At 44.5% G+C, this 12,764-nt stretch overlaps 1 protein-coding gene across 2 annotated transcripts in view; it reads left to right on the top strand.

Annotated features, from left to right (window-relative positions):
* Window positions 1-12,764, top strand: part of pgghg (protein-glucosylgalactosylhydroxylysine glucosidase) — a 45,785-nt gene that overhangs the window by 20,754 nt on the left and 12,267 nt on the right. For both annotated transcript variants that reach the window (XM_041198345.1, XM_041198346.1), the window contains exons 9-10: window positions 993-1,129; window positions 5,991-6,124. In XM_041198345.1, the coding sequence (XP_041054279.1) occupies window positions 993-1,129; window positions 5,991-6,124 (271 nt within the window). The remainder of the gene's footprint in view (window positions 1-992; window positions 1,130-5,990; window positions 6,125-12,764) is intronic.

Genomic DNA, 12,764 nt, shown 5'->3' with positions numbered 1-12,764 from the left:
GGAACAGCAGACTTCTTCAGGGTGGCTAGAGGCTTTTCCCCACAAGCCTGTTTTACACAGTGCACCTTTCAAGATCTCTCACAACCACACCCCATACAGCTTTCCATCTTTCTTTAAATATATTTTCTCCTTTTTGATCTGTAAATCCCATTGTTTCCACCTGTCTTTGGAATTTACTTTTCCCAGAATATAAAAATCTTGTATGTCATTATGGCCAGAACTTTTGGGAAAAATAAACATGATAACTTTTCCTTATTTATCTTGCCAGTTGTAAACATCTTAACATGTCCCTTTGAAAAGCCAACCATCTCTCCGCTTACCTAAAAATGCAAATTCTATTTTACTTTGCTCATCCATTAGCATATCAAATACTTGTTTTTTACATTTAATCCCTTTTGATGATTCAAACCTTGCAGTCAACAGTCTGTGGTTTACTTAAGTTATTCTTTCACACACAAACGTAAGCCTGCTTTAAAGTATCCCACAGTAATAACAGGAAATAATATGATAGTTCCTTTTCAAATGTTGCTTTTTAAAAATGTATTTATTTACAAGATGTGGGGCGTTGCTGGCAAAGACAGCATTTATTGCCCATCCATAATTGCCCTTGAAAAGATGGTGGTGAGCCACTATCTTGAACTGCCGAGTCCACGGTGCTGTTCGGAAGGGAGTTCCCAGATTCTGACCCAGCAAAAGTGAAGGAACGGTGATATAGTTCCAAGTCAAGATGGTGTGTGGCTTGGAGGGGAACATGCAGGTGGTAGTGCTCCCATGCATCTGCTGCCCTTGTCCTTCTAGGTGCTTGACCGGGACTCAATGTAGATCAGCGAGCACACGGGACAGAATGACAGGGAAACAGGACTCGCTGCAAATGAGACACAGTTTTAATTATCAACAAACCTCCCTAGGTTATTCTTTCCACATTGTACTGCACATCATATTTACTATTAATCTCCAGTTAATTAATGGGATTTGCATTATATTTCTTCCAGCCTCCAGTTTGCTACAGAATTGGCATCACACTTAAAAGTTACAGTTCCATCAGAATGGATGAAAATAGCTGAGAAAATCAAAGTGCCATTTGACCCTGTGAAGCAGTATCATCCTGAATTTGATGGATATAAGTCAGGTGCAGAAGAATTCTCTTCAGAAATGCTTAATTTACTCTTCTTCACCAACAATACCGCATCCCTGCCACCCCTCACCTCGGCCACCCACTTTTTTTTTCCAGAATTCTAAGGTGTCTCACCTCCTTTGACAGATGGTTTGACACAGCCCAGGCTGGAGATGCTGCCAAGGCAGATAAAGTGGGCAGAAACTTCTCCACTTTAAAAAAAAAACAGGCATTTGGAGCATTTGCGGGTCCTGACCCTGCTCCTGTGGGAGGTGACCCCCCCCACCCAGAAAAATGTTTTTGGCTATGGCTATGCCTATTTTAGCTTTGTGGCTCTGTGATAGCAGCATGGAAAGCACCCTCCAATGCCCCTCTGACATCCTACCATGAGGCTACCATCAATATGTTGACATAGCACAGGGTCCGCATACCTTCCATAAGATTGCATTGCGACATGCATTATCCTTAAACATATCTTGATTGGCTACTAGCGGCGGACAACTGGGCAGCCATTGCCACAGGTTAGTAACCACTAGGAAAATCTGGAGGAGTGGATCTGACATGCCTTTGTCTGAATTTCCAGGCCTCCTCCTGCCCTGCCCGACCACCTACTTCACTGCGGCTGGGATGATTCCACCCAATAATTCCCAAGCTGTGATAGTGATGGGATAAGATGGACAATGTCTCCTCTCATGTAAGAATCTAGAAATAGGGGCCACAGTTTCAAAATATTTAAGGTGGAGATGAGGAGGAATTACTTCTCTGAGGGTCGTTAATCTTTGCAATTCACTACCCCAGAGTGCAAGCTGCTTCATTGAATATATTCAAGGCTGAGTTGGACAGATTTTTGATCTACAAAGGAGTTAAGTGTTATTGAGGGCAGGAAGGAAAATGGTGTTAAAGCCACAATCGAGTCAGCCATGCTGTTATTGAATGGCAGAGCAGGCTTTGGGGTACAAGTGGCCTACTTCTGCCCTATTTCTTATGTCTTTTAATGTCAATGTATTTTGTCTCCTGAGACACTACAGAATCATAGAATCTTTACAGTGCAGAAGGAGGCCATTTGGCCCATCGAGCCTGTACTGGCTCTCTGAAAGAGCAATCCACCTAATCCCACTCCCCTTCTTATCCCTGTAACCTTGCATATTCTTTCTTTTCAGATAGCAGTCCAATTCCCTTTTGAACACCACCCTTTCAGGAAGCTTGTTCCAAACTCCAATCAACCCCTGGGTGAAAAAATATTTCCTCGCATCACTTCTACTCCTTTTGCCCATTATTTTGAATCTCTGCCCTCTGGTTTTTGATGTATTCTTAAGAGGGAATGGTTTTTCACTATTTACCCTATCCATATCCCTCAGGATCTTGAATACCCCTGTCAAGTCTCCTCTCAGCCTTCTTTTCTCCAAGGAAATCAGACCCAGTCTCTCCATTCTATCCTCATAGCTACAGTTCTTTATCCTTGGAATCATTCTTGTGAATCTTCCCTGTACTCTCTCCAATGCCTTTACATCCTTCCTCAAGTATGGCGCCCAGAACTGGACACAGTACTCTAGATGAGGTCTAACTAGTGTCTTATGCAGGTTTAACATGACCTCCTTACTCTTGTACACAATGCCCCTATTAATAAAACCTAGGATACCATACACTTTATTAAGTGCTCTCTCAACATGCCAGAATGAATCACCTCACACTTCTCTGCATTGAAATTCATCTGCCATTTGACTGCCCCATCCACCAACATGCCGATGTCCTTTTGAAGTTCAAGACTATCCTCATCACAGTTGACAACGCTTCCAATCTTCGTATCATCTTCAAATTTTGAAATCATGTCCTCAGCACCACAGTCTAGCTCATTAATATATATCAAGAAGAACAAGGGTCCCAAAACTGACCCCTGGGGAACTCCACTACAGACCTTCCTCCAATCTGCAAACCAACCATTTATCACTACTCTCTGTTTCCTGTCACTCAGCCAATTGCTTATCCAAGTGCCTACTTTCCGTTTTATTCCATGGGCTAGAATTTTGCTCACAAGTCTGTTGTGTGGCACTGTATCAAATGCCTTTTGAAAATCCATATATACCAAATCAACAGCATTGCTCTTTTTAACTTTCCCTATTACCACCTCAAAAAATACCAGCAAGTTAGTTAAACATTCCCAATAATGAATCCTTTTGCTCGCTTTCCTTAATTATCCCACATCTGTCCAAGTAACAATTGATTTTATCCTGAACTATAGTTTCCAGAAGTTTCCATACCATTGAAGTCAAACTGACTGGTCTGTAGTTGCTGGTATTATCCTTGCATCCCTTTTTGAACAAGGGTGTAATGTTCACAATTCTCCAGTCCTCCAGCACCATCCCTGTGTCTAAGGAAGACTGAAAGATTATCATCAGTGCCTCTGAAATTTCCACTCTCTCTTGCCTTAGTATCTTTGGATGCACCTCATCTGGCCCTGGTACCTTATCAATTTTAAGTAAAGATAGCCTTTCTAACACCTCCTCCTTCTAAATTGTAAATTCCTCAAGTGTACCAGTTACCTACTACCTCATCTCGCTCTTGGTAGCACCCTCTTCTTTTGTAAAGACAGATGCAAAGTACTTGCTACTTCTCCTGCCTTCACATGCAAGTCTCCTTTTTTATCCCTAATCCCTAATCAGCTTTTATTATTTACATGCTTTAGAAGACCTTGGGATTCTCCTTTATGTTAACTGCCAGTCTCTTTTCATGCTCCCTCCTTGCTTTTCTGATTAGTTTTTTCACTTCCCCTCTGGTCCTTCTGTATTCAGCCTGATTCTCCATTGTATTTTCTACTTGACACCTGTCATATGCGAACTTCTTCCTTTTCACCTTCACCTCTATTTCTCTAGTCATCTTCATTCTAGATTTATTTATCCCATCAAGGGAATATATCTTGACATTGCTTGCAATACTATCTTTTTGAAAGTGGCCCATTGTTCAGCCACCATCTTTTCTGCCAACATTTGATTCCAACTCGCTCAACTCAGATGCATTCTCATCCCATTGAAGTTGACTTTCCCCCAATTAATTATCCCTGTACTCTAGTTCTCCTTGTCCTTTTCCATGACCAACATAAAATTTATGATACAATAGTCACTGTCCCCTAAATGCTTTTCCACTGTTATTTGATCCATTGGGCCAAATCATTCCCCAGAACCTGGCCCAATCGAAAATATACTGCTGCAGAAAATTATCTTGAACACACTCCAGGAACTCTCGCCCTTCTTGTCCCTTTAGACTATTCCTATTCCAGTCTATATTTGGATAATTGAAGCCCCCCATTATAATTACTCTATAGTTCTTGCACCTGTCTGTAATTTCTTTGCAAATTTGTTTCTCTACATCCCTTCCACTAGTTAGTGGTCTGTATACTACGCTGATCAATGTTATTGCACCTTTTTTATTCCCTACCTCTAGCCGGAGAGATTCTATCTTTGACCCCTCTGGAACATCCTCTCTCTCCAGTACTGTAATACCATCTTCAATCAATGCTGTCACTGACTGCACCCCCCCTGCTCCTTCACTTTTTCTTCCTTTCCTGTCTCTCCTAAATACCGTGTATCCAGGAATACTTAACACTCAGTTCCACCCTTCTTTGAGCCAGGTCTTTGTTATAGCAATCATATCATAGTTCCATTTGTCAACCTGTGCCTGTAGTTCACCAATCTTATTAGCTACACACTCCGTGCATTCATATACATGCACATTAATCCTGATTTAGGCTTTTTAACTTTACTCCTTGCCCTGGCCCATCTAATGGCTTACTGTAGCCTACTCTAGTTCTATCAAGCTCTCCAAGTATTCTATTCACTTTGATATTACTCTCTGATATATCCTCTTTATCAATTAATACTTCTCTACTTCCCATTGCCAGTTTTTCTACTCTCCTCTCTGAATTTGCCCTCAGGTTACCATCCCCCTGCCAATCTAGCTTATACCCTCCCTGACAGCACTAGCAAATATCCCTGTGAAGACATTAGTCTCAATCCTGTTCAGGTCCCACCTGCCCCAGATCCAGTCCCAATGCCTCAGAAATCTAAAGCCCTCCCTCTTACTCCATTTCTGCAACCATGTATTGAGCTGCTCAATCTTCCCATTTTTTTGCTCACCAGCATATGGCACTGGGTGTAATCCTGAGATTACTGCTCTTGAGGTCCTGCTTTTCAGTTTTGTTCCTAACTCGCTAAAATCTGCTTTCAGGACCTCGTCCCTTTTCCTATCTGTGTCATCGGTTCCAAAGTGGACCACGACCTCTGGCTGCTCGCCCTCCCCAGTCCTGCAGCTGTTCTGTGACATCCTTGACTCTAGCACCAGGAAGGCAACATACCATCCACAGAAAATCTTGTCTGCTCCTCTAACTATGGAATCCTCTATCACTATAGCACTTCCGCTCTTCCTCCTCCCCTCCTGTGCAGCTAAGCCACCCATGGTGCCACGAACTTGGCTCATGCTACAGTCCTCTGAGGAACTGTCATGCTCACCAGCATCCTAAATGGAAAAGTGGTTAGAGAGCGAGATAGCCTCAGGGGATTTCTGCACTACCTACCTGTTTCTCTTAGATACTCTGGTGGTGACGCATTCCTTCTCTGCCTGTGTGACCCTCAATGTTTTGGTCAGACAACCCCTGCTAGAAATCCACATCTGTGTGGATATCTTTGAGTGGAGTTGTGATGTTAAATCCATGTGAACAATGGTGGTATTTGTGGGATTCAAGATAAAACACCTTCAGCAGAGGAAGAGAAAAAGTTTGCCAGAATTTTAAAAATAATTTTATCTTTGAGTTTCCTACTCTTTGTTCTGCTGAAGGTTTAGTTTCAGCTTCCTGCATGGTAAAAATGTAATTACTCTGTTCCAGGTGATGTCGTGAAACAAGCTGATGTTGTGTTGCTAGGTTACCCACTCACGTATCCCATGAGTTCTCAGGTGCGGAAGAATGACCTGGTGATATATGAAGCTGTGACAGATCATGATGGACCTGCCATGACCTGGGTTAGTGAAAGGTGACAGTTGAACAGACATAAAAAAGTGCTGCTTCAATCACAGTAAAAACTAGTGGCAATTTGGGTAAGCAATGGGGAACTATAAAATGATGAACCTAACATCTGTTGGGAAATTACTAGATTCTATAATTAAGGATAGAGCGACTAAGCATCTTGAAAATTTTCAACTGATCAGAGAGAGCAGCATGGATTTGTAAAGGGCAAGTCATGCCTGATGAACCCACTTTTTGAAGATGTGTATAATTTAGCAGATAGTGGAATGTCTATGGATGTTATTAATCTCAACTTCCAGGAAACATTTGATAATGTCCTTTATAAGAAATTCTAAGCTAAAATTGAAGCTCATGGGATTCATGGCAAATTATTGATCTGGTTAGGAAATTGGCTTAGTGGCTGGTGACAGAGATTAGGGATAATGGACAGTTGCTCTAATTGGCAGGATGTGATTAATGGTGTCTCTATTCACTATTTAATAATGACTTGCATGATGGAATAGAGAGCCACTTATCCAAACTTGCTGATGACACATAGGCAACGTTATAAGCAGTGTAGATAGAAGCATATAATTACAGAGGTATTCATAGATTAAATGGGCAAAACTGACAAATAGGTTTAATAATGAGCAAGAGTGAGATCATCCACTTTGGGCCTTTTATATAGTGAAAAGTTAGAAACAGTGGAGGACCAAAGAGTCTTAGGAGTACGTAGATCACTGAAATATCATGGACAGAGACACACAATCCAAAAAGGCTAATGGACTACAGGCCTTTACATCCAGAGGACTAGAATATAACAAGTTAGAAGTTGCAGCTATCAGTTTTACCAAAGCTTGGGTTAGGTAACAACTGGAGTATTGTATTCAGTTCTGGGCACTGCATCTTAAGCAGGATATGTTTGCCTTGGAGGGAGTGCAACATAGATTCATGGTAATGATACCTGGGTCAGAATTTGAAGCTCTATATGGAGCGAGCACAGAGAAAGGCGGGTGTGAAAATTATTGCTGCTGCCAATTGTGCCAGTTTGCCATCACCATTCTGACTGCTGGTGGTTTCGCTCAGGAGGGCAGAAAGCGGGACTTGGCAACCTGTCTCATTCAGATTATTGGCCATTTGAGCTTGTTAAGGAGCTTGCTGTTAGCTTGTCAAGAGCCAGTTTGGAATTTTTGTGGGGATGCACAGGTTACACAGTTGATCAGGAACAGTCCAAATGGAAGGAGATGGCAACACAGAGGGGAGTCAGTCATGGCTGCATCATTCAATTAGGTGGACCTATAAAAGAGGGGCACTTAGGTGCCATCAGGTAAGTAGAGTTACTGGGACAAATGGCCTGTGTGCACTTGGTCATTGGAGGGGATTGTGAGCCTCCAGGGATTGTGGTGCCATCAGAGGAAAGTCCACTAAGCATTGTGAATGTAGCTGGCTGCAAGCAAGGCTACAGCTGGACATGGGATTATGGTACAGAGAAATAGGGGCAAGTAGCGATGAGGAGCAGCATCGTCAGAAGCAGATGCAAGGACCCTGAGCATGATGAGGGCAGAGGAGGGGAACAAGGGAAAGGAAGGTAACAAAGGCCATGCCTACAACATTGAGCGTATCGCTGAAGAAGAGCCACCTGGACAAGTCAGAGAATCAGCGCTGCAGGAGTCTGCACCCATCTAGGCAGATGGTAAGTGATTTGTGCCCTCACTTAGGATGACCTCAGACTTCGCAGCACTGCTCACCTGCCCTGCAAGTAGCCATTGAAGTCAATGTGGCTTGAACTTCTTTGCGCCTGGCTCCTTCCAAGGATCAACAGCGGATCTTGGTGGTGTCGTGCAAATGGCTGCACGTCATTGGACCTAGCAGGTCAATAATGCTGTATTTGCGAGAGCTGGGTAGCACATTCAATTTCAAACAGATGGGACCTCGTGGGCACAAAGAGCTTCCATCACTGGATTCCCTCAGGTGCAGAAGACCATTGATTGCACCCATGTGGCCATGAATGTGCCAAGTGAGCAGCCAGCAAAATACAGCAACAGAAAAGACTTCCACTCCCTCAACGTTCTGTGACCACAGCACATGTGTGTGCTTGCTATCCTGGCAGCTGCCATGATGTCTTCATTCTCCAGCAGTCTAGGGTGTTGCAGTTCTTTGTGCTACTGCCAAACTTTATGGGTGGGATAACTTCAGGGACAAGGGATATCCCTTAGAAGTGGCTAGGGACCTCTTTATGTGATTGAGACAGAGGCACAAGATGCTAAAATGAAGCCATCTGCTCATAAAGACCATCATCAAACAAGCTATCAGGCCTCCTGAAGATGCCGTTCCTGTACCTGGGCTGGTTGGGTGGTGCCCTGTAGTACTCACCTGCAAGGGTCTTGTGCATTACAGTGGTCTTCTGTGCTCGCCATAACATGGACCTCCAGACAATTAGCTGCCAACCTCGACAAAATCATGGGCTGTGACTACTTTCCCAGGTGTGTAGTCAGGACCTGGAAACATTTCTAATGTACAGTTCTCAAAACCACATGGAAAATGCTGCCTCTGGACTCCAAGGCTGGTTCATGAGGAGAGTTTACACAAACTCATGTTGTATTTCCAGGAATTTAGAAGGTTAATAGATGATTTAACCGAATCTTTCAAGATATTAAGGCAAACTGATAGGGTGGCTGAGAGAAAATATCTCTGCTGGCTGCGGAATCTGGGATTGGGTCCATAGAACAGAACCTTGTGCTTCCCCTGTGGCAGGGGGGTATTTAATCAGGTAGAAAGGTGATGGGTGTGGTCCCAGCTGGGTCTCGCTGGTTCTCTAGCCAGTGATTGAGGTCCCTGTTGCCTCCAAATGATTCCAGCTGTATTTTTGCAGGAGTGAAGTTAGAAAACATTGCACCCAAAGAGTAGTAGAAGTTTTGGAGTTCATGTCCTTGAGCTCCAGGGAAGAGTCATATGTGCATGCTGCAGCTAAGATGTGACACATGGTACATACCTCTGCTTCAGCACTGAAGCTTGTGTGTATACACAGCTCATGTAGCTGTACACAGAACACATGTAAATGAGCATCATGATGCACAGATCCAGTGAAGAGCAGTACCCCTCCATGTATTATATATCAGGCAAACATAAATTCATGTTGTCGTTGCAGTCGAGAAGGGTGAAGAATGCGACAGAGATGGCCCAGACTGGGGGTGGGTCAGCCTGGCTGAGATGCATTCATTCTGTGGAACAGATGGCCATGGCAATTGCCATGGTGCCTGAGCAGCTGCCTGTTGGTGATGGTGTATCACTGTTAGTAGGTGATAAAGGCGGTGTTGAAATCACCTTGGTACATGGTGGTAATGATGGAGATCATGATGTCAGTTCACTGAGCATAAGGGGATGTTGGCATGAGAAGGAGTGCGAGGATGGGATTGCGTCATAAGGCCAGTGTGAGCATGGTTAAGGCAATAGCATTCCTCAGAGTGTAATTTCGCAATGAGAAGGGCTATATCCTAAATATCTCATGTGTCTCACACAGGTCCTAGCTCCCTCACCCTGGACCAGATCATCGCTCGGGCATCAAGAGGAGCAATAAATATTGAAGGACACAGCATCACATCTTGCTAGCCCACACTCCTCCAGCTCAGATCCCACACACCAGAGGGTTATAGCATGTATGTAGAGTTGGTGGCACAGGGTGAAAGTCATTGCACCAGAGTGCAGGAGGAGGTGTCAGACTCAGAGGTGTGCACAGTCCCCCTCAGAAGAGGAGGAAAGTCACGATGATGCTCCAATGGGCAGGAACGTGGAGCCTCAGGAGTCACCTTTTGGGGCATAGTATTTAGTTTATCAGCAGCACTTTTATGGACACCTGAAAGGGTTCTCTGAGGCAGTAGGAGCTCTTAGGCTGCGAATGGTGGAGTCCATCACCATCATGAGTTCCACATTGTCCCAGGGGCTCAACCTCATGAGCTCTGACCATGAGAGATTGGCTAGTCTTGTGGAGAGACACATGCAGCAACACTCGGGAGTGGATGCGAGAGCTGTGTCTTGGTCAGAAAAATCTGCAAGCCTCCCTCAATAGCCTGGAACAGTCTGCTCAGAGTATGAGCAGTGAGATGCATGGGATACATGAGGATTTGCGTACCCTTAACAGGATATCGGAGGGCCTTCTAAGAATCTATTTTACACAAGGACCCCTCTGGCAGTGATCCCCTCCTGCACAGAATCAGCCCTGGCTACGTGGCCATGTCTCCAGTCTGCTCTGCCATTGGTGGCTTCCTCAGCCTCATTCGTTTTGGAGTTTTCCGAATAGACGGGGGCTTCCTCCTCCTCGTCATCTTCCTCATCCTCCTCCTCAGAGGTTGGTGCTGTGCCCATGGCATCATCATCAACGATTTCTAGGCCCCTCCGCTGCCCAATGATGTACAGCATGCAGCACACTGCTACTGTTCTTGATACCCTTGCTTTGAAATATATCAGAGCATCACCTAAGTGATCGAAGCGCTTGAAGTGCATCTTTAAAATGCCACTTGCCTGCTTGATGGTACTTCTGGTGATGACATGGCTACTGTTGTAGTTGTGCTCTGCCTCCGTTTGTGTGCTGTAAAGGGGGTAATTATCCAAGTTCTTAAGAGGCAGCCCTTATCCCCTAGAAGCCAACCAGGGATCTACATTGGTGGCTGAAATAGCTGATGGCGTTGGGAATTCCTAAGTATGAAGGAGTCGTGGCAGTTGCCAGGGAACCTTGCGCTCACATGAAGGAAGTCATATACCACCTGTACATTGATTGAATGGAAGGACTTATGATTGACAAAGGTATCCACATATTGAGTTGGGGTCTTTATGGCAACATGGGAGCAATCAATAACACCCAGCACCTGAAGGAAGCCTGCCATTTGAACAAATGCTGTGACTCTGATTCTGTGATGCTAACTCTATAACGCAATTAATTGATTCTTCCACACAAGCACACAGGGCATTAGTTACAGCCTTAATTAGTCTGTGTGCTGCTGACTGGGATGCATCAGACAGGTCTCCTGATGATTCCTGGAAAGATCCTGAGGAATAGAAGTTGAGGGTGATAGTTACCTTCGCAACCACTGACAGGGCATGGAGGGCGATGGATTGTGGCTCAAGTTGCTGCTGGACCATGTGGCATATGGCTGTGACCACCTCATGGCTTTGCCTCAGTCACTTTTGACTCTGGTTCTCTGTCATGTTGAGGTATGATGTCCTAGGTCTATACAACCTTCCCACAGGGAAGTACCTGGTTGTCCTGCCTTTCCTCCTCCTCCTCCCTGGTGCGTGGGCAGCAACCTCTCCCTCCTGAACTCCTGTCTTCCTCCAGGCTTCTGTCTACTCATGGTGACTGCCTTCTATAGCATTTATGTGTGAGTGTGCCGTGCCCATCTTCTATGTTTCTTCGCATGAAGTGCTATTTACTCTTTTCCAGCACAAAAGTTCTTCCTGGCATCAGGGTGCATGAGTTAATAGGGGAAAAAGTAATTGCCCTGCGATACCAGAAGCACCACCCTCCTACTCTCTTGGGTTCAAGGATGAATTCAGGTTGGAATTTATTTTGTATAATTTCTTGGATTGTGAATAAAATTTTAAGGCAAATTCCACAGGAGTACCCTACGTCACCTGGCTATCTGAAGAACCAAGTTCAGACCTACTCTTACCAGGTCTACTTTGCGTACTTCAATATCCACACTCATAGGCTAACAAAATCAGACTAGAGTGGAGGCAGCTGATTTAAATGGCCAGCTGCCTCTGTAAAACAGGTAGGTGTAAAATATGCCCTTCCCCATTCCCACCTCTGCTAAAATGGGAAGTTCAGGGGTGCAATTTATGATTTTTGGGCAGTTTTGCTATTTGCGGCAGAATGGAGAGGCTGTCCATCATGGTGGAAATCTGGGCCTCCATATCTAAAAACTCTGTTTTTATTACTTTACAAATCTCAAGTTACTGATACTAACTATGGTGGAAGAGGTGGCGTAGTGGTATTGTCGCTGGACTAGTAATCCAGAGACCCAAGTTAATTCTCTGGGGACCAGGGTTCGAATCTCACCTCGGAAGATGCTGAAATTTGAATTCAATAAAAATCTGGAATTAAAAGTCTAATGGTGACCATGAAACCATTGCCGATTGTCGTAAAAACCCATCTGGTTCACTAATGTCCTTTAGGGAAGGAAATCTGCCTATGTATGTCAGCAATGTCATTGACACCTCAAACGCCCTCTGAAATGGCCTAGCAAGCCACTCAGTTATATCAAACTGCTAAAAAGTCTCAAAGGAATGAAACCAGATGGACCACCCGGCATCGATTTAGGCACCGGAAATGACAACGGCAAACTCAGCCCTGGCTACCCAGTAAAGTCCTCCTTACTAACATCTGGGGGTTAGTGCCAAAATTGGGAGAGCTGTCTCACAGACTAGTCAAGCAACAGCCTGACATACTCATGGAACCATACCTTATAGACAATGTCCCAGACACCATCATCACCATCCTGGGTTATGTTCTGTCCCACCGGAGTCCTCAAAGTCAACTCCAGACTCCATGAATCTTGTGGCATGAGGTCAAACATGGGCAAGGAAACTTCCTGCTGATTACCATGTATTGCCCCTCGCTCACTTCAGCTGATGGATCAGTATCCCTCCATGTTGAGCACC

This window comes from Carcharodon carcharias, chromosome 10, assembly GCF_017639515.1.
Source record: "Carcharodon carcharias isolate sCarCar2 chromosome 10, sCarCar2.pri, whole genome shotgun sequence".
In the NCBI taxonomy this organism is placed as follows: Eukaryota; Metazoa; Chordata; class Chondrichthyes; order Lamniformes; family Lamnidae; genus Carcharodon; species Carcharodon carcharias.
The sequence above is the reverse complement of the archived record's forward strand: the minus strand, read 5'-3'. Positions and strand labels throughout refer to the sequence as shown.